This window comes from Eubalaena glacialis, chromosome 3, assembly GCF_028564815.1.
Source record: "Eubalaena glacialis isolate mEubGla1 chromosome 3, mEubGla1.1.hap2.+ XY, whole genome shotgun sequence".
NCBI classification, from domain to species: domain Eukaryota; kingdom Metazoa; phylum Chordata; class Mammalia; order Artiodactyla; family Balaenidae; genus Eubalaena; species Eubalaena glacialis.
This window is the reverse complement of record NC_083718.1, coordinates 172,424,891-172,446,035: the sequence shown is the minus strand read 5'-3', so window position 1 is coordinate 172,446,035 and position 21,145 is coordinate 172,424,891. Positions and strand designations below refer to the sequence as shown.

The following is a 21,145-nucleotide window of genomic DNA, read 5'->3' as shown; positions in this document are numbered from 1 at the left end:
GAGCTATTAAACCTAAGATAAAAAGTTTCTGATCACTTCAAGGCAGGCTTGCAAATAAGTGATCCTAAAAGCCTCAAATATCTGTGACTCGCCTGGAGAAAATTGGTAGGGAATTAACCTTGCTTATCATGGGTATTATGCCATGCTGTGGACAGGGAACCTATAAATCATACTATCCTCCAAAGGACAAGACACAAATATAGTGGCAAAACAGCTCTGCTGTTTTTTTGTTTGTTTTAAATACTCCTCTCCCACCATGCTGTTTCTTAAGGGATCAAAAAAGCTAAAGTCTCAGTGTTATTATTTTTTCTTCCTATTCCCCTTTTAAATTGTATGATTAGGTACGTGAACTGAACCTTCCTCAGTAATTTTTGAGCCCACTTAATTTATGAAATAAATCTTGTACTCTTTAAAAATAGCTTACTGACTCCTTTTTAAGAAAGTGGCCTTTATTGGATTCTATATAAATACTGAATATTAGCAAAAAAGGAAAAAGGAAAAACAGTATATAGTAAAGAATACTACTCTACATATGTATATCCATAGCATCTTGCATAGAGCCTTATACATAGTAGGTATTTGGCAAATGTTTGTTCAATTGAATTGTTGGTTGTTGAGAAACTGCTTTCTAATTCTGATTTTGCTGTCAACTATCTGATTTCAGACAAATATACACTCTCTAGGCTTCAGTTTTCATCTCTCTCAAATAAGAATAGTCTAAGACTATTAAAAGGTCTGCTTGTTAAGTACTGTGAAATGTCTATGCCATTTGAAAAAATTCTTTGTCCAGTTATCCTTAGTACATTCTTGAAGTTGAGATGCCATATCTCTGCCTGAAAAAATTGTCTTGGTTATTGCTTTTTCACAGGTAATATTTGTCTCTTAGAGTTGCTAGTTATTCATCTTTCTTCATTAAGGTTTATTATATATACAACAAAACAAATCCCTAAAATTCTGTACTAATTACCTGCATTTTAGAGGAGTTTAAGATTCTTATGATTTGATTGGCATTGCTCTGACTTTTTAAAAAAGATGTATGTAGTGACTAATCATAGATAGCAAAAATGATTGCTGGTGCATATGTTGTTCAGCATCTAATTATGGTCAAATCAAAGACATGATTCTAATTAATATAGGAGTTTTCAATTTAATCATACCTCCCAGCTTTCCTGTTTGGTAAAAGAGTCTGAACTGGTTAACCCAGTCAGAACAAGGGCTAAGGAGGTCAGGGCCATGGGTGTGAATACCATATGGTGTGTCTGACATATGTAGGGTCACTCAGTTTGTTGGACTTAACTGTTTCAACCCCCATCTGAATTCCCTATAGTTTAGCATGCAGGTGGAATCGGTCTTACAAGATGATAGTGTATGGAAGGCTGCATGCAATTTAAGCCCATCTTGGAGGAAAAACATACCAAAGAACGTTCATATCCTAGTGAAAATGTATCATTAATGTCATCTTTGTATATGAAAGGCAGTATCTACGCATTTGGCAAAGCAACGTGATAGAAAAGAAAGGACCCAATTTGGGGGCCAAGGAGCATTTATTACTATCTGACATTGAAATAGTACAATGAACAACCATATACCCTCTACCTACACTGAACAATTATTAATATTATCTCATATTTACTTAATCATTCTTTTTCTTTCTCCCTTCCTACCTCTCACTCCCGTTTTCTTCCTTTCTCTCTCTGTATTTTGTTATTGTTTTTGTTGCTGACATGGTAACATCTTTTCTCTTTGGCTGTAGGTATTATTTATGTCTTCAACTTCGGCAGGACATAGTTGCAGGACGTCTGCCCTGTTCATTTGCAACCTTAGCATTATTAGGTTCTTATACCATCCAGTCTGAGCTGGGAGACTATGACCCAGAACTCCATGGTGCAGATTATGTTAGTGATTTTAAACTGGCCCCAAATCAGACCAAGGAACTTGAAGAGAAGGTCATGGAACTGCATAAGTCATACAGGTAAATATGTCTCCAGGATTTGTTCTGTGTTTACTTTGACAGTAAGTTTAAACCCTTGATCTGGGATTGATTCAGTGTTTGCCTTAGTGGGAACTGGTGCCATAGAAAGAGTCAGCTTGAGCTCAGTTCCCTCCCACTTCTTTGGGAAAGTCATTTAAACCCTCTGAACCTCAGTTTTCTCATCAGAGTAATAGGTGTTGCATTGTTGGATGAAAACTCAATGAGGTAATATATGTAAAGCACTAAGCACAGTATCTGGCACGTAGTAGGTGCTCAATAAATGGTAGCTATTATTATTATTGCCTTACCTTTCTTTTTTTCCAGATTTTAAATGTATTATGCTGTATTAGATGCCTTGAGATCTTTAGAGCAGAGGTTCTTAACTTGGGGTCTATGTACATGGATAGACTTCAGAGGGCCCATGAAACCCCTGAAGGTATTTTTAAAAGTCTTTATTGAATTCACTAATTTTTTTTTTCATGGAAATAATTTGTTAATGTTGGGAGGTATAACACAGTGATCAAGAACAAGTTCAGACTGAGCTGGGTTGAATTCTTGGCTCTGCTTGGTCCTGGCCTGTGACCTTGGGTAATTCACTTAATCTCTCTGAGCCTCAGTTTCCTTATATGTCTGATAGAGATCATTACCTCAGAGGAAATTGGGTGATCCATAGGATTAGAAAAGGTAATATGTGTAAAAACTTAATACAACGTCTTACATAGTAAAAATTCAATAAATGTTAGCTAATATTAAAGTCCCGGAAAAATTTGTGTTTCTTCCTACCATACATCCCATTGTTATTTGAGTGACTTGTTACAGCTAAATTTTACAAGCTGCCTTAGCATATTAAGGAGACTGTCTGATCCTGGCCTTGAGTTGGTACCCTGAATTATGTTAGCATGAGTTAGGCTAGGATGCCCCAAAGGGTCATACTGCTGAGAAGTCCAGAGTGGTCTTAGTAGGCTTTTCGTGGTAGGAACAGGTATTCTATTTGGCCGTTGAGCCATCTTATTTTCCTTAGAGTGGTTCCAATAGGATTGCATGGATTGAGATGCCTCAAATGAGAGAGTTTGAACTCAAGGTGCCCCAATTCTGGTTGCCTTATTCCCCCTGTAGGTTCCGGTCCCTCAGTCATGAGAACCGTAATGAGGACTTTAAAGTCTACAACCTACATAGCAATAGTCTTATAACTATCACCTTACTCTCCTGAGGTCACACTGTTTCTACAGAGAACTGCCGAGGTTTGCTTTTCAAGTGTGAGCGTATACATTACAGTGCTCTGATATCTAAGACCACTAATATATCACTTTCAACTAGTTGATGATTGTAACTTAAGCATGTTGTATTGTCCTTAAATATGTTTTTAATATATTTATTTATATTCTGATTGTGATTCTAGAAATTTATATATATATATACATAAAATATATAATTACACACACATATATATACAAAAGCAAGTAGTGGAAAGAAGCAATCAATTAAAATAATTTGATTTGTTAAAATGTCAGGATTGTAGGGAAATGTTCTTTTTTTCTAATAATTTAAAAATAATTTTTACTGGTAGTGTAATCTTTGAGCAATCAATAAAATGGTAAAAGAAAATATTTTACTGCTGCTGTGGAGCAAAACAGCAGAAAATAGTGGTATCAGATTATGATTGATACCTAACTTCTGTCTCTGATGATTTTTTTTTTTTTTTAAGGAGCCCCAGTTTATCTATCACTCAGCTTCAACAGTTATTACCCCTGTAGCTTTCTTGAGTCATTTATTCCCCTCCATATTTCTCCCCGACAGTATTTTAAAGCAAATCATATAATTTCACCCATAAAAACGTAAGTATATACAAGGATACAGACTTTAAGAACACAATACAACTATCACACCTAATAAAATTAACACTAATTCTTTAATATCTGATGATTATTTTAATGGTTATTTGATCATAATAGAATTTCAGGTTTGGGAGGACTTTATAGTCTAAATCTCATGCAATGCTTGATTCTCCTTTATAGCATTGTTACATAATCATCATAACATTATAAGCAGCTAATTATTGTGTGTCTGTTATTATGTGCCAGATACTATGCTAGGCACTTTATGTATAATATCATATTTAACCTTTATAATCACCCTTTGATTTAGGCCAGCTCTTTTCTTTCTTTTTTTTTTTAATATAAATTTATTTATTTATTTATTTATTTTTGGCTGTGTTGGGTCTTCGATGCTGCTCGCTGGCTTTCTCTAGTTGCCGCACGCTGGCTTTCTCTAGTTGCCGCACGCTGGCTTTCTCTAGTTGCCGCGAGCGGGGGCTACTCTTCGTTGCGGCACGCGGGCTTCTCATTGCAGTGGCTTCTCTTGTTGCGGAGCACGGGCTCTAGGCGCATGGGCTTCAGTAGTTGTGGCTCGCGGGCTCTAGAGCGCAGGCTCAGTGGTTGTGGCGCACGGGCTTAGTTGCTCCGTGGCATGTGGGATCTTCCTGGGGCTTCGAACCCGTGTTCCCTGCATGTGGGATCTTCGACCAGGGCTCGAACCCGTGTTCCCTGCATTGGCAGGCAGATTCTTAACCACTGCACCACCAGGGAAGTCCCAGGCCAGCTTTTTTCATATGGTGTAGTTTTACAGACTGCCGGCAGTCTCCAAGATTCTTTTTTTTTTTCGTGTGTTTATTTTTATTTATTTATTTTTGGCTGCATTGGGTCTTCGTTGCTGTGCATGGGCTTTCTCTAGTTGTGGCGAGCGGGAGCTGCTTTTCGTTGTGGTGCGCGGGCTTTTTATTGTGTTGGCTTCTCTTGTGGAGCATGGGCTCTAGGCATGCGGGCTTCAGTAGTTGTGGCACGTGGGCTCAGTATTTGTGGCTCGTGGGCTCTAGAGCGCAGGCTCAGTAGTTGTGGCACACGAGCTTAGTTGCTCTGCGGCATGTGGGATCTTCCCGGACCAGGGCTCGAACCCACGTCCCCTGCATTGACAGGCAGTTTCTTAACCACTGCACCACCAGGGAAGCCCAGTCTCCAAGATTCTTTTAAGGGGTCCATGAGGTCAAAATTATTTTCATAATAATACTAAGATATTATTTGCCCATTTCACTGTGTTGAAATGGTGGAGCACAAATCAAAGCAATGGCACCAAACTGTACTACTAGTCATTATATGCTTCACCAACATTCACTTTTATTTTTATTTATTTGTTTATTTAAATTTTCCATTTTAGCCCTTTTTTAAAATTAGCTTTATTTATTTATTTATTTTTCTTATTTTTGGCTGCATTGGGTCTTCATTGCTGCACACGGGTTTCTCTAGTTGCGGCGAGCAGGGGTTACTCTTCGTTACTGTGTGCGGGCTTCTCATTGCGGTGGCTTCTCTTGTTGCAGAGCACGGGCTTCTAGGCATGAGGGCTTCAGTAGTTGCAGCATACAGGCTCAGTACTTGTGGCTCGTGGGCTCTAGAGCACAGGCTCAGTAGTTGTGGCGCACGGGGTTAGTTGCTCCGCGGCATGTGGGATCTTCCCGGACCAGGCCGCGAACTCATGTCCCCTGCATTGTCAGGCAGATTCTTAACCACTGTGCCACCAGGGAAGTCCCACACTTTTACTTTTTAACTTGCAGTTAAAAATTAAAAAATAAAATAAAATATTTTTAAACCTGCCAGTTCACTTAAAAATTTTCATGATGAAGCAGTAAAGAGTATTGATTTTATTAAATCTGAAATACATCCTGTTTAATATTCTGTGTGATTTAATGGGAAGTACACAGAAAGCACTTCTGCTGCATACTGAGGTACTTGTCTTGAAGAAAAGCACATGTGTAATTGTTTTGAGTTCTCGGCTGCATTAGCCAGTTTTTTAATGCAACACCTTTTTTACTTGAAAAAGTGACTATGATTATTCAGACTTGGTTATTTGGCATACATTTCCTCAAAAATGAAATGAGCCAGTCCTTTAAGGATTGCTAAATGACTGATAGTATTTGTTAATGACAAAATTCAAGCTTTCAGATGAAAATTAGAATTTTGGAAAATTTGTATTTGCCGTCATGATCTTGACAGGTTCCAAATACTTAAACGACTTTTCTGATGAAGTTGGTGATTATTTTAATGAATGTGATTCTTTTCTTTTAATATTGTACAATGAAATGTGTCAACATTTGGACAACTTGCATTACTCAGCCAACCAGTATTTTTCAGATATGAAATGCATGATGTTACAAAATCATGCATCTGTATAAAAGGCCCATTCAAAATGCAAGATAGACTAATGGATTTTAATGTAATATGGTACAAAAAGTTCACTGATATGTTTTCAGATTTCACATTGCAACTAACCTTTAGGAAACTGCCATTGTTAAGTTTTGGTGTAGTATCACAGAAGAATATTTTTAATCATCAATTCTTCCTTTTCCAACTACATATCTGTGTGAGATCAGGTTTCTTCATATATTACAACCATACAAAATATTGCAACAGATTGAATACAGAAGCAGGTAGGAAAATCTAGCTGTCTTCTAAGCCGCACATTAAAAAAAAATTGTAAATATGTAAAGCAATGTCACTCCTTAACTACATTTGGGGAAAATACTGTTATTTTTCACACAAAAAATTTTTCATGTTAAAATATGAGTCGTTTATTGTTATTCAGTAAGTCCCCTACATACAAACGAGTTCCGTTCGGAGAGCGTATTCATAAGTCCAATTTGTTCGTAAGTCCAACAAAGTTAGCCTAGGTAACCAACTAACACAATCGGCTATATACTGTTGCTTTTACGCTTGCTTCTGGACATCCTGGGCTTGAAATAAAGATACTGTACTGCTATACTCTACAGTACTGTACAAAGTACACAAAAGCACAACCACTTGTAGAGAATGCAAGCATGTGACAATGTATGCCAGACACGTGAACTAACTTACGTGATTGGACATGCAAACGCACATTCACATCTTTGAAAGTTCACAACTTGAAGGTTCATAAGTAGGGGACTTACTGTTCTTTAAAGATTTAATCAATAGTTTTCAATTTTATTAGTTTTAATTTCTAATATAGTAAATATTGATAGAAATAACTCACATTAAAAAAAACTCTTTAGTCAATATTATGACATAGCATGAGTGTGTTTCATGTTTGGTAATTGCAATCATTGTTGCTTTTGTTGTGGTCATCCATTTACAATGCTTGGTGTCAGTCTATCTCTTGTAAAAATAAAATACAGTGTGTGTGTGGGGAAAAAAAAAAAAAAAGAAAAAGAAAACTCTTTAGAGTCCTCAGTAATTATTGAGAGTGAAGGGATCCTGAGGTCAAAAAGTTTGAGAACCCCTGAGTTAGGCAATAAGACAAAAACCTGGGCTGTGGAGTCTGCCTGTCTTGCTTTGAGTTCAGGCTCCACTCCTTATTAGCTTTATGACTCAGTAAGTTATTTAAACTCTCTAAGTTTCAGTTTTTTCATCTGAAAAATAAGGGTGATGATGTGAATTTTGTGATTGTTAAATTAGAAATTCATGTAAAGTGCTTTGCACAATGATTCTTATTCCATTTTACAAGTAATGAATGTGAGTCTGGGTTTAGAGAACTGCTCTTTGGAACTAACTGAGTTTAAACCCAAATAGGTGAAACGATCTCAGAGGACAGGTGGATATGGTCCACTTGATGTTCTGTGAGGTATACAGATAGAAATTGAGCAATAGTCGATTTCCATGATTAGAAAATTTAGAGGTCTGTCATCTTGGAATTTACTTGCTCTTTTTTGTAAAGATTGGCAATCCTCACAAACAGAAAGCAAAATGGAAATTTTAATTATGTCCAACAACGTGACATTTTAACCAGTCCAAAGAGACTCTGCTTAGGCAGAAGCATTTACTATGCATTGAAAAATACAAGTAAATACTACCCTGCTCCTCAGATAAATAGAAGATAGCCTACGTACATGGAATTCTTAGTAGTGGCCCTTTGCCTAGACAGAGACCGTGAAGCTATAATTAACACTAAATTTACAGTAGCAAATCAAGCTTTAAAACAAATTGTCCTCCATTTATGGGGACTAAGATGGTATGTAAAGTTGTCTGTTGTCCCCCACTTAATTATTTGAAACCACAGTCCTTAATTAGAAGATGCAACAACATTATTAAAAGGCTGTCACAACCCCGCCAGATGAAAACTGCTGACCACAAGCATGTAGACCCCAAATCAGCTGAAACCAGAAGATGGATGATGCTTGAAACTTCACCTTGATGCCAACCAATCAGAGAATTGTCCATGAGCTGATCATGCACCCTGTAGCCCCCTCCCTCACACTGCCTTTAAAACCTTTGTCTCCTAACCAGCAACTTGGGGATGGTTTTAGGACATTAATCCACCGTCTTCCCAGGTTGCTGGCCTCCTGAATAAAGCAACTTTTCCCATTAAAAAAAAAAAAAAAAGGCTGTCACATAACATTGGAACTCACTGAATGGCTCTATATCCTGACTCCACTTGCTCAAAATAAATACAGGGAAATTTTGTTATAACTTCTCTTTTTAATGAGCGAAAGTTAACCAGTGCCAAAGCTCCCTGGTTAGGTACTTCTGCAAGCTGCAGTAGTTTCAAGTAGTAAATTATTAGGTGGTACTGAATAAATTCAGGACAGTACTCCTAATGGTTTAGAGCTGTCTAATCTCTTCCCAGATAGTTTGTTACTACTTTCAAGTGTCTTCAAACATTTAGGAAAAACCATAGTCTTTAAAATGTTAAGTTGAAAATAATTTAAGTTTAATTTGTGATTTAAATTTGTAAAATATATGTTTGTATTTATGCACAGATATCTGTGGTTGGTGGGATTATGGGAGATTTTCTTCTTTTTTTTTTCTGTGCTCTTAAAGATATTTTCCAAATTTTATACAATGAATGAATGATTTTTATAATCAGAAAAAGCTTCCTGAAACAATTGTGTTCTAAAGCCGTTAGGTGGGATAGAGCAAGGTAGTCATCCATGCTGAGAGGCAGTCTGGCTGGGGATATTGGGGCCTAAGCAGGGTGGGGAGAATGTTCATTGTCGGGGGCAGCCTGGCAGGAGAAGTCAGAGCTCAAATAGGATGAAAAGGGAGTCGTGTGGACACGTGGTTGTGGTTATCACAGGCAGAGCAGAGTGAGAAGGGCATCCATGTGAGGGTAAGGCCTGCAGAGGGCATCCCTATGGGATGGTACCTGATACAGGTGTTGAAGCCTGAGCCGGGTGAAGAAGATGTCTATGGAAGGGGTAGCCTAACACCAGGAGTCAGAACCTGAGTGAGGTAAGGAGGACATGTGTGGGGAGCAGCCTAGCATGGAGAATTCAGAGTCTAAGCCAGTGAAGAGGGCACCCACGTGGAGGAGGGGTCAGTGGCAGCAAAGAGAGATTGGTTATGTACAGGGGGTTGATCAAATGAGTCAATGTATTGTATTAAGGATAATGGGAGCCAGGTTTCTGACTGTCAGTAAAGGGAGATACAAATTAGAGTGAGAGAGAAATTAAAATGAACCCTGTGGTATTGCATTAAAACTGGAGGGTTCAATGTAAACTCATTGTTTCCAATAGATAGATGGATGGATAGATAGATGATAGATAGATAGATAAGTAGATAGAGATGTAAATAGGTATACACACACACACACACACACACGCATACTCACATACTCTGACTCTACGTTGTGCCAGAAGGAGGTGCTCAAAAAATGATGGGAAATGGTCAGAGGGACACAGAATCCAGCTTAGAAAGGCTCCCACTAACCAAATCTGGGACGATTTAAGCACTAAAATAAATAAGGAAAATAATTGATTATATTACATTGAATAAGCTGAGAATCCCTGAGTCCATACTGATATAAATGAGTGAATAGATTAGAAGTTTGACAAGGAATAGACTATTTCCAAATACATTCCCACAGAATATTTATTAATTACAAAGAGGTAAAGAGGAATTTCATGGAAGAGAAGCCCGGCAGACATCACTGATCAAAACGAACATCTCCTGGAAGAGACAAATTGAAATCATGTTCCCCCTGATAGGATGCAGTGAGAACACAGGGTCACTTCTGTGATATTCCTGTGAAAGATGCATAACTTATGGGGTCAATTTATGGAGAAACATCAGACAGGCCCAAATTGAGGGGCATTCTATAGAATAACTGGCCTATAATCTTTAGAAGTTCAAGATTAGGAAAGTCAAAGAAAGACTAAGAAACTTTTCCAGACTGAAGAGGATGAAAGAGAGATGAACTAAATGAAACTCCATGAGGCTAAACTGGATTCTTCTGCCATACGGAACATTTTGGAAACAACTGGGTAAACTTGAATGGGGTCTGAGGATTAGATGGAAGTAATGTATTACTGTTTATTTCCTTGTTTTCAGAGTCCTGTGGAGGTTATGTAGGAGAATGTCCTTGTTTGTAGGAATTACACACCAGAGTACTTGGGAGTGATTGGTCATCAGGTTGACAATTTGCTCTCAAATGGTTCAGGAAAAATTGTTTGTATTGTAGGTAACTTTTAAGTGTGTTTCAAAATTTTTTTAGTTATATAAAAAAATGTTAAATGCAAAGCATCAGCCAAACCTCAAATATAAATATTATTTTCAACTAACAAGGACAGTCATAGTTTTAAAGATCTCTTCTTACCACCTGCCCTTAATACAATTTATTTTTTAAATTTAATTAATTAATTAATTAATTTTTGGCTGTGTTGGGTCTTCGTTTCTGTGCGAGGGCTTTCTCTAGTTGCGGCAAGTGGGGGCCACTCTTCATCGCGGTGCGCAGGCCTCTCAGTATCGCGGCCTCTCTTGTTGCGGAGCACAGGCTCCAGACGCGCAGGCTCAGTAGTTGTGGGTCACGGGCCTAGTTGCTCCGCGGCATGTGGGATCTTCCCAGACCAGGGCTCGAACCCGTGTCCCCTGCATTAGCAGGCAGATTCTCAACCACTGCGCCACCAGGGAAGCCCAATACAATTTTAAAGCATGCTTACTTATTAGAAAAGCATTTAACTACATAGTTTGAAATTTAAATCTGTATTCAAATTGATTGACCCCGTTAATGTCCCTTAGAGTTGGAGGAGTATGGGGAAGATTTCATCATGATTGCTTCATTTAATGTCTTAAAACTTGTCTTCAAATTCAAGTGATTAAAATTATTTCTCTTTTATGAGTTGCTTATGATGTACCACTGTACCATCAGAAACCTAAGCGTGCAATAATAATAAACATTTATATTTTACAAAGCAGTTTCACAAGCATTATCTCATTTTATCCTACTAGTCACATTCATTCATTCAGCAAAGATTAAAAAAAAAATCATTGCCTATACTAGTCTCAGGAAGTAGGTATTATTACGCTTCTTACTTTATAGTTAGGAGACTGAGGTCACCACTCTTAAGTTCAGGAGCCAGGATTCCAGCTGCAGTGATGTGACTGGGGTCCTGGCTAAAGCCTGCTGCCCTAAACTGAGTCATAACTTGCCTATGACCATGTAATCCCTCCACGCTTGTTTCTTTGTCAGCAAAGTGAAAGTGTTGGACTCTATAATCTTCAAGCTCCATTCCAGCTTCGAATCCTAAAATTCAAGCCATCAATAATACTAACACTAACAACAACAAAGAAAAAAACCCCAAAAACCCATAGAATGGGAGTAACCTTAACTAGAAAAGTATATAATTTATATGAGGAAAAAAAAAACTACAAAAATTTCCTGAGATGTTTTTAATGACTTGAATATACAGACTTGTATATGTGTTTATTTTCCCATTCTCCTTTTTTGTGTTCAATTTCAGAGTCATTAATAAAGAGCATTCAGGTATGATGGTTTAGCGCTTGTGGAAGGAAGTTTTTATTCTGAGATGCAGAGTCATTAACAAATCTGCAGTTTCTTTCCTGAGATTTTTTTTTATTGGGGGGGTGGTGTTATTCCAGGGAACCCTTTGTTCTTTTTAATGAGGATAAAGACAGATGGGTTTGGAAGAGACTTTCTCTTGTTAAATGAATAGGTCACTGCTGCTTTATGTAGCTTGAGGCTGGCAGTCTTATGGGAAATAGACATTTACATGGTTTTTCCTTGGAGGTATGGCTGCTTTATTGTTACTGTGAAGTTCTGTTTTATTGGTCTGAATTGCACAGCACTAGGAGTAATATTTTTTTCTTCAAAGCTCAGCATAACAGCTCATGAGCACTTTTCAAAAGAGAAGAAAGTTATAAAGGAGAAGGAAAGACTGTCACAGTGAGTGTTTAGACAGTGAGGCTGATTGTTTTCAAACAAATTTAATTCATTATATGCCTAGTAATGAAGACATCTTAATAACAGAGAAAGCAGCCCCATTATCTACATGCCTCTATTAACCAATTTATTTTGTTTAGGTTAGTGGGCAGGACACCATCTGTTACCAGAAATTTTCTTTTCATCAAGCCTGCCCCCATTAAGAATACCCAGTTAAGCAACTTCAGCTGCCCTCCTGTTTAATTTCCATATTAACTCAATTCAGGGATAGGGAGAGAAAAAGGCAGCTAAGAGGATATTGTAAGTTGTACCATGCTCTCAGAGGATTTAATTTGGTTACCTCCTTGGCAAGATAAATTAGTGGGAGGAGTTTATGTGTGTGGGAGAAAAGGGCTAAGGAGAGGGAGGGGCAGAACTGATGGTGGATGAGGTAGCTTTAAAGAAATTTAGTAGGTTTTTATTTTTTAACTTTTTTTTTCTGATAGCTTTTTGGTGACTTTTTGTTTCTCCAAGGTCTCTTTTTCCAAGGCATATTTCAATTATTTAGACACAGGTAGTGATAAGAGTCCTTTTCCATACATAATAGTCTACTTTTAGGACTATGAAATGTATCTACATACATATTGGTATGTATATGTTTATATGTTTATATAAAGTACAAGTAATATACAAATGTTATTATTGTAAATGTTGACACTGTGACACTGAAAGTCTTTTTGTTTTTCTTCTATCAAAGGTCCATGACTCCAGCTCAGGCTGACCTGGAATTTCTTGAGAATGCCAAAAAGTTGTCTATGTATGGTGTTGACCTTCATAAAGCAAAGGTAATGGTAACTTTGGCCTTTATTAATATGCATGTATCAGACCTGTGTCATATAATATTTCTTACCAACCTTTATCTGGGGTATTACAAAACGTTCAGAGGAGATAGTAATTCTTGTTGGAATTTTGAGTCTATCAGTTGAACCAGTCAAGTGTATTAAGTGTATCAGTTGAATTGCCCTTTTACAATTCCACCATCAGAATGAAGTTTCACACCTAAGCAACCGTAAGGATCAAAAGATATAGCACCGAGAGCAAAAGAAATGATAATTTCCTAAAATGCAGATATATTTGAAAATACAGAGTGAGGCATGTTTCACAGAAAACATCACCTATATCAGAATCACTCGGGGTGTTTATTAAATATGAAGATTCCTGAGCTCCTCCCAGATTTACTGAATTACTTTGGAGGAGAGGCTAAGTCTCCAGATTTAATGAATATCCCAAATGATCCTCCTTCATGCTTGAATCTGAGAATCATTGGCGTAAGGTAGTGGTTCTCAAAGTGTGGTCTCTGAACCAGCATTTAGCATCGTCTAGGAACTTGTTAGAAATGCTCATGTCAGGTCCCATCCCAGTCTCACTGAATCAGAAACTATGTGGGTGGAGCCCAGCAGTCTGTTTTAACAAGCTCTCCAGGTGATTCTAATGCACATGGGAGGAACCACAGTGGCTCATTTGAGAACCACTGGGTTAGGGATTTGGAAACTTGAGCTTTCATCCTAGTTCTACCTAATACAACCTAACACAATGAATACTTAAGGGATGTCGCTTGACTTCTCTCATCTTCAGCTACTGAAATGGCTGGGGAGGTTGAGGAGTTTGTGAGAGAAAGAAAGGGCTCAAGGGATGATCTGAGGTTCATTTAGAGAAATTTAACTAGGATGCGTGATGGAGAATCAAAACCATGTCCAATGAGAAACAGGCAAAGGAATAGGGATACTTAACCCACAGAAGGGAAACTTTAAGAAAGATATAATGTCAGTCTTCATGGATTTCAAGGATTAACTTGTGAAGTAAAGATTTTACTATGGCTCCAAAATATAACACTAGAGCCGGTAAAATGAAAACTGCAGGGAAATACTTTTCAGCCCAGTTGGACAAATTGTCTCACAGAGCTATTTCAAAGATGGGATGGGCTACCTCAGAAGGGATTGAGTTGTCTATCACTGGAGATATTCCAGGTTAGGCAGAATAATCACTTGGTTGGAATTTAGAAAAGGACATTCAAACATTTGGTGGGTAATTGGACTAAAATGACCTTTCAGGCTTCTCCCAGCCTGAATATCTGTATCTGAAGTTTCTTCCTTATTTACATTCTAATAACTAATAAAATTTCATTGCATGGTAGTGAGTTTTCTTAAGATGTTGCTCTGGATTGTTTTGGGCTGGGTACTGTAACTTCTGTGAATCTCAAAAGTAGATGGTAAGAAGATCAGATCAGGTCCAGAACTGAAATTGTTAGGTTTTGCTTCTCAATTTCTGCTGGAGGCTGGTGTCAATTCAGTAATTATCAGGATTACATGAGGAATCAGGCAGCATATTTCTACAGCAAATGTTGTAAAGCAAATTGTTTCTCCAAAACATATAGTTAAAAGAGAGATGTAGTTGTACCCACAGCCTTTAAAAACTTAAGGGGCCATCTTCTGGGAAATTCTGTTATGTAGTCATCGAATTGAAGCTGAATATAATTTCTTCTTCTCTCTATTGTGCTTGTACATAACACACGTAGGCACTAATATGTTTCTTTATACTCATTTTGGGAAAAGGAGCAGTGTAGAAGCATATAACTCTGGTTTATTATTACTTATCTAAATAAATGGTTATCCGTAGAGATTAACTCAGGTGAAATTTATTTTCCTTGAATTACAGACATAGATGATTAATATTATATATTTAATTAAAATCTTTTCTTTAATAAAGAGGTGTGCAAATATGGCTTTATTGGTAACTTACTGTTCCTTTTTGACCTGAGGATAATATTTATAACTTACTATACTTAAAAAAAACTTACTATACTTAACATCAGTAATTATAAAAATCTGAGTTCTCTCATACTGAGTTTATAAGGAATAGAGTCAACTCCTACACTTATCATGGTTTTTGGAGGGATGACCACTTTATCATAGAAAAACAAGAATTATAGTTGTGCATGTATATTTGGTAGTATGCATAGCCCTATGCCCTGGCCTCCAGGAAGTCCTGTGGTCTGCTGACTTAAACATACATGTATAGGACATGCAGCTACCATAGCTACCATAGTAATTATTTGCTGACTTATGATAATGATAGGTTTGAGTACTTCAGAACTGGGAGACCAAAATGCCTGCCCTAGGATTTTCATATACAGACAGGCATGGTAAAAATAAATTAGTGTCTCTTTTTGAATTATTAAGGGAAGCCTTTTTGGAGGCTGCATAGGCTCAGTTTTATGAGAGGAGTATTGTGAAGGTAGATGAGGTGCAAGCCGAGTGACATTTCACAGTGGCTTTGAGGGGTGGTGATGGTGGCTGTATTACTCCTCATAGCAGTCGATTCCTTCAGTGGGTAAGATGTGTGTATGTCCATGTTTCTTGGACAAAAGAAAAGCAGATGTTCCCTCAGTCACTAATAATGAGCGAAATAATTGATAGTAGTGGTTGAAGGTTTAAGCTTAGTGTATGTTGTTACTAAAATACCTTGAAATTTCCTAATTTATCAACCTACATGAATCAAGATTTTTATAAATCTGAAGCAAAGAATTTACTAATATTTGCCGTAATAAGTTATGATTAATAATGTGGGCAGGTAACAAACTCAGTGTAAACACTTACTGAGCATGTTGTCAATAACAGTATTTGGAGTGATACAGCAATAATTTAGATACAGTTTCCACCCTCAAGGACTGAATTTTAATTTTTTTCTAGTTGTTTTCCTCATTATAAAAGTGATATATTAATAATACATTTATATGTATGTATATATATATATATATATTATCCATACATAATTGTATGTGCCTAGAAAATAGGATAATCCTGGAAATTATCAAATCAGTACTGGTTACTGTTAAAGAGTGTGGGAAGAGGAGGGTAGATTTTTTTTAAATTTTACACATTTCTGTATTGTTTGAATTTCTTACATACATGTGTTAGTTTTTTCATATTTGAATGCTTTTTAAAAGATAATACATGTTTATTGTAATTGGAAAGTATAGAAAACTGAAAAGAAAAGTTGTTCATAATTGTACCACCTAAAGAATGCCATTATTAACATTTTGGTGTATTCATCTTTCTTCTATGTATATTTTTTATATTGTTGGAATCAAATTATGCATGTAATTTTATCCTGCTTTATTTTCCTTAATGTTACAGCATAATTATTTTCCCATTTATCTCCCAAATTCTATTTAACTGTTTTAATGGCCACATTGTATTTCACTATATGGATGAACAATAATTTAACCCTAATGCTAGGATACTTAGGTTATATCCAGTTTTTCACTCTTATGACATTCTGAACATTATCATGTGTAAAGCTTTTTCTGTGATTTGAATGATTTCCTTAGAACAGATTATAGAAATAGAATTACTGAGTCTGATTTGGACATTTTAAAGATATTTGTGGTAGGTAATAACATTGATTTTTAAATGTAGTATAGTAACAACATTTTTACATAGACCAAATAGTCCCATGGGTTATGGTTGTTAGGTTAAACTTTATTTTTCATTGTATTCTTTGTAACTGTATTTGGTTGTTGATATCTTCAGATTGTCTAATAATAGTCTACTATGTTGAGCACTTTGCTCAAGACTGAAACGCTAACGCTTTTTTTCCTCAGGACTTGGAGGGAGTGGATATCATCCTAGGTGTCTGCTCTGGTGGCCTTCTGGTTTACAAAGATAAGCTGAGAATTAACCGCTTTCCTTGGCCCAAAGTGCTGAAGATTTCTTACAAACGTAGCAGCTTTTTCATTAAGATTCGGCCTGGAGAGGTACAGAATTTGTGTTTCCCTTTCCTCCTGAATCAAACACAGACCATGTCTAAAACATCTCTTCATTCCTGTTTTCCTTGTTATGTCATCTATGAGGTCTCTATAGCTAACTATTTAGGTGCTGATATTTTGTTTCCTAATCAGTCCCGTGATGCTTCTTCTCTTCCTTCCTATTTGTTTTCTGGACAGTTCTCTTCATGTAGGTAAATGTACCATGGCCAAAAGTGAAATTTGGATTAATAAACTTGTTCCTTGTTTACTCCAGGTAAAAGCTTGATGGAAAATATTCTTAAATTAAGTAGCATGAGATTTTTAATTTGTGGGGTTAAATTACTTATGTTTTGTACCACCTTACCTTATATAATTATTTGTATATGTAGGTTCTAGTAGTTACTGGGAATGTGTCCTAGGGTCAAGTTCTAGATTTTTAGTAGAGTTGGATGTTCAACTTTGTACCAGATAACTCAGTTACTAGTTGGTGGTCAATTTTCAGAATATACTAATGCTGGCCAAATTTAACTTTTATATTAAAGAGCCATCGTGGTATAGCAGAAAATTGTTCAAGTAGGAATTAAATTAAAAAAAAAAAAGTTCTAGTGCCTACTCTGCCACCTACTAAGTAAAAGACCCTGGATAAATCTAAAGTGTTCCTTACCATTCAAGGGGGATAATACCTGCTCTGTCAAGGTTGATTTGAAGATCAAATGAGATGACAGAGGCAAAAGCTCTGAACAGGAAAGCATCGTACTAATGTAAAGAGGCTTTTTTGTGTATATATCACCATCTGCTGGTGAAAAATGGCTCATTATTTGAACATGGAAATACTGAATGTGCAGCCTTAAAATTTCAGATAAGGATTATCACTGAAGCATTTATTTATACCATAGTTATTTACCTGTGCCTAGCAAACGTCAAAGAGTTTCAAATCCAAGAGTCATTCAGTCAACAAATATTTATTGATGGCTTTCTTTGTGTCAGACACTATTCTAGGGGCTAGGAACAGTAAATATCAATAGAAGAGTCCATCCCTCAACAATCTTTTTTTTTTTTTTAACATCTTTATTGGAGTATAATTGCTTTACAATGGTGTGTTAGTTTCTGCTTTATAACAAAGTGTATCAGTTATACATATACATATATCCCCATATCTCCTCCCTCTTGCGTCTCCCTCCCACCCTCCCTATCCCACCCCTCTACGTGGTCACAAAGCACCGAGCCTATCTCCCTGTGCTATGCGGCTGCTTCCCACTAGCTATTTTACATTTGGTAGTATATATAAGTCCATGCCACTCTCTCACTTTGTCCCAGCTTCCCCTTCCCCTTCCCTGTGTCCTCAAGTCCATTCCTCAACAATCTTACATTTTAATGTGGGAAGGCAGGAAAAAAAAAAAAAAAAAAAATATATATATATGATAATGGAAGTCCTTGGTTTCTTTAAATGTTAACTATATAATATATACCAAAAATGCAAAATTCTTACTTAAGAAAGCAATAAAGAACAACAGTAGGATTTTGAGAAGTGTAGTATAGTATTGTGACTACAACAGATGATTCAGAAGTAGCGTGGTGTAGTGGCAACCATGAAATTCTGGTTCTGCCACTTAATAGCTGTGAGACTAAGCAGGTGACTTCTCTGATCTCAGTTTCTTCATGTGTAAAAATATAGATGATACTGTCTGATCATAGTGTTATTGGCAATAATAGGCACTAGAAGTAAATGCCAGTGTCCTTTCCATCTTATAAAGTATGCTTAAGGCAGAAAAAAAGAGGCATAGACTAGCAGGACAGTGTTTCCAGTAGCCCTGGCAGGATGTGGTTTACTTCAGTCAAAGAAGTATCTAGATAAACTAATGATCAATCAAAGAAAAAAAAAGTCATTTAATAATTCAATAATCTGGTTTGAGCCACAATCTTTAGTTCCTATTACTAAAAACGATTGCATAATAATATTAGTTGATTGGAGGAATCACCTGCTATCCTATTCCCTGATTATTGAGTAGTCTAGTATCCTAAATGCAGACAGTAACTAAGGAAGAGCAGTGTCTGGACAATCAAAATGTGACTTAATTGTGTCTCAGAATAATATACAGTGTATATGTGTGTGTGTGTGTGTGTGTGTGTTTCTGAACAAAATAAGATGTGTAAATGATATAAGATGCATTCCCTGGCTTCCTTGCTGTGGAAAAAACCACTCTCAGTGAGTAAATTTCTTTTGGTAAGTAGGAAAAAATTTCAAATGATATTTTATATCCTTAGACTAGTAACTTTCTTTTTATTCACAATGATCTCTTCTGCAGCACCATATTTCTCTGGTCCTGTATCACTGTAGTTGAATAATACTTTATGTTCCATGTTTATTTGTGTATTTATAGCAAGAACAGTATGAAAGTACCATCGGATTCAAACTTCCCAGTTACCGAGCAGCTAAGAAATTATGGAAAGTCTGTGTAGAGCATCACACATTTTTCAGGTATTGTTCTCACTTAAGTATTTTTCAAGGATAAATTTTTTATGCATGTTTCTATTTTAAACCTGCTATTGAAATTTCCTTCTTTGCATGGCTGGCCGTCTTTTATTTAGCTCAGGTGAGATCATCTTAAGCAAGATAAAATGAGTCTAGTTCTCCTCCTTTGGGTTGAAAAACACTGTCTTAACATTCCCAGAGCACCTTTCTGTGTATGGTAGAAGGAGGAGGGAAATGAGAAATAGGAACCTGTGTTTACTAGAGGCTCTGTGATTGCCCTAACTGGAGCTAAAACCAGTCCTGTCAGGAAGAGGTACCCTGACTTACCTCCACATGGAATTTCTCTAAGGAGTGCTTAACTACCTTCTGTGGGGCTCTTATACTAGAAGGTTAAAGATGTGAAGCTGATCGTTATCTTGGTTCTAATCAACCCCAGAAAGGGAGCACAGAGAACCATCTTTGAAGCACAGTTGTATCAGATAAACAGAAGACAGAAGAAAGTTTCATCTCCTTTGCTTTTCACGAGGACATATAATTAACCCCTTGTGTTCATTTACCGAGCATTTTCTGTGTGCTTACCCTTTGTGTAGGCACTGTACTAGGCATTGGGAAGATATCACTAGATAGTTCTAGTCCCTGTCCTGATGGAACATAAAATATAGCAGACAAATAATTACTTCTGTTGAAAGGAGAGCCAGCTAGTTGTCAGTTTGCCTTTTTAAGAAAATATCTTTATTCTAGAAAATTGCACGTATAGCACAATGAAGAGAATAGTATAATGAACTCCCCTGGTCCCAAACTCCACCTTCAACAGTTAAAACCCCAAGGTCAATCTTGCTTCATCTATATCCCCACTCACTCCTTCCTACTACTTCTCAGATTATTTTGAAGCAAATCCCAGACTTTATGCCATGTCGTTCATAAATAAACTTGACTCTTTAGGAATGGCTCTCAAGAGAGAGAACCACGATAATTTTTTCTTCTATTTGTAATTTCATATCATACTTAGCACTAGAGAACACTGGACAGAAAGACAAGTCAGGGAAAATAACATTTCAATTCTCATTTCAAATAAAACATGAGGCTACACCTTATATTCGATCAAAGAATCTTAATTATTGTCATTAAGATATTTGTTTATGTTTTCATCATCTTCTTTAAAACCAAGAAAACAGAGTTTTAAAAGAGGGTGAGGAAGAGTAAAAAGAGGTTTTTTTCCCTTTTCTTTTAATTGAAGTATAGTTGATTTACAATGTTGTGTTTGTTTCAGGTGTACACCAAACTGATTCAGTTATACATATATATATTTTCAGATTCTTTTCCCTTATAAGTGATTACAAAATATTGAGTATAGTTCCCTGTGCTATATAATAGGTCCTTGTTGGTTATCTGTTTTATATATAGTAGTGTGTATATGTTAATCTCAAACTCCTAATTTTCCCCTCCCCCCCAAGAAAGAGTTATTTTGAATGTTTAATATCTATGGTATAGGTTTCAGCTGCAGCCAATGCATTTACTTGTAGGATAGCATATTTAAATCCATTGCATCAAAATAAGAGGATATATTAAAATGTAATTCTTCATTACATAAAAGAAAGCATTTGCTGAATTAAACTACCCCAAAGAGAAAAAAATACTCTCTTTTTGGTAGTATTTGATGTAGCAATTTATACATTTATTCAGCAAATATTTACTGAATGCCAGATTCATGCCA

General features: G+C 36.6%; 1 protein-coding gene across 21 annotated transcripts in view; it reads left to right on the top strand.

Moving 5' to 3' along the window:
* EPB41 (erythrocyte membrane protein band 4.1) overlaps positions 1-21,145 on the top strand; it is a 204,195-nt gene that overhangs the window by 101,760 nt on the left and 81,290 nt on the right. For all 21 annotated transcript variants that reach the window (XM_061184616.1, XM_061184625.1, XM_061184618.1 and 18 more), the window contains exons 7-10: positions 1,754-1,972; positions 12,909-12,996; positions 16,815-16,967; positions 19,340-19,437. In XM_061184616.1, the coding sequence (XP_061040599.1) occupies positions 1,754-1,972; positions 12,909-12,996; positions 16,815-16,967; positions 19,340-19,437 (558 nt within the window). The remainder of the gene's footprint in view (positions 1-1,753; positions 1,973-12,908; positions 12,997-16,814; positions 16,968-19,339; positions 19,438-21,145) is intronic.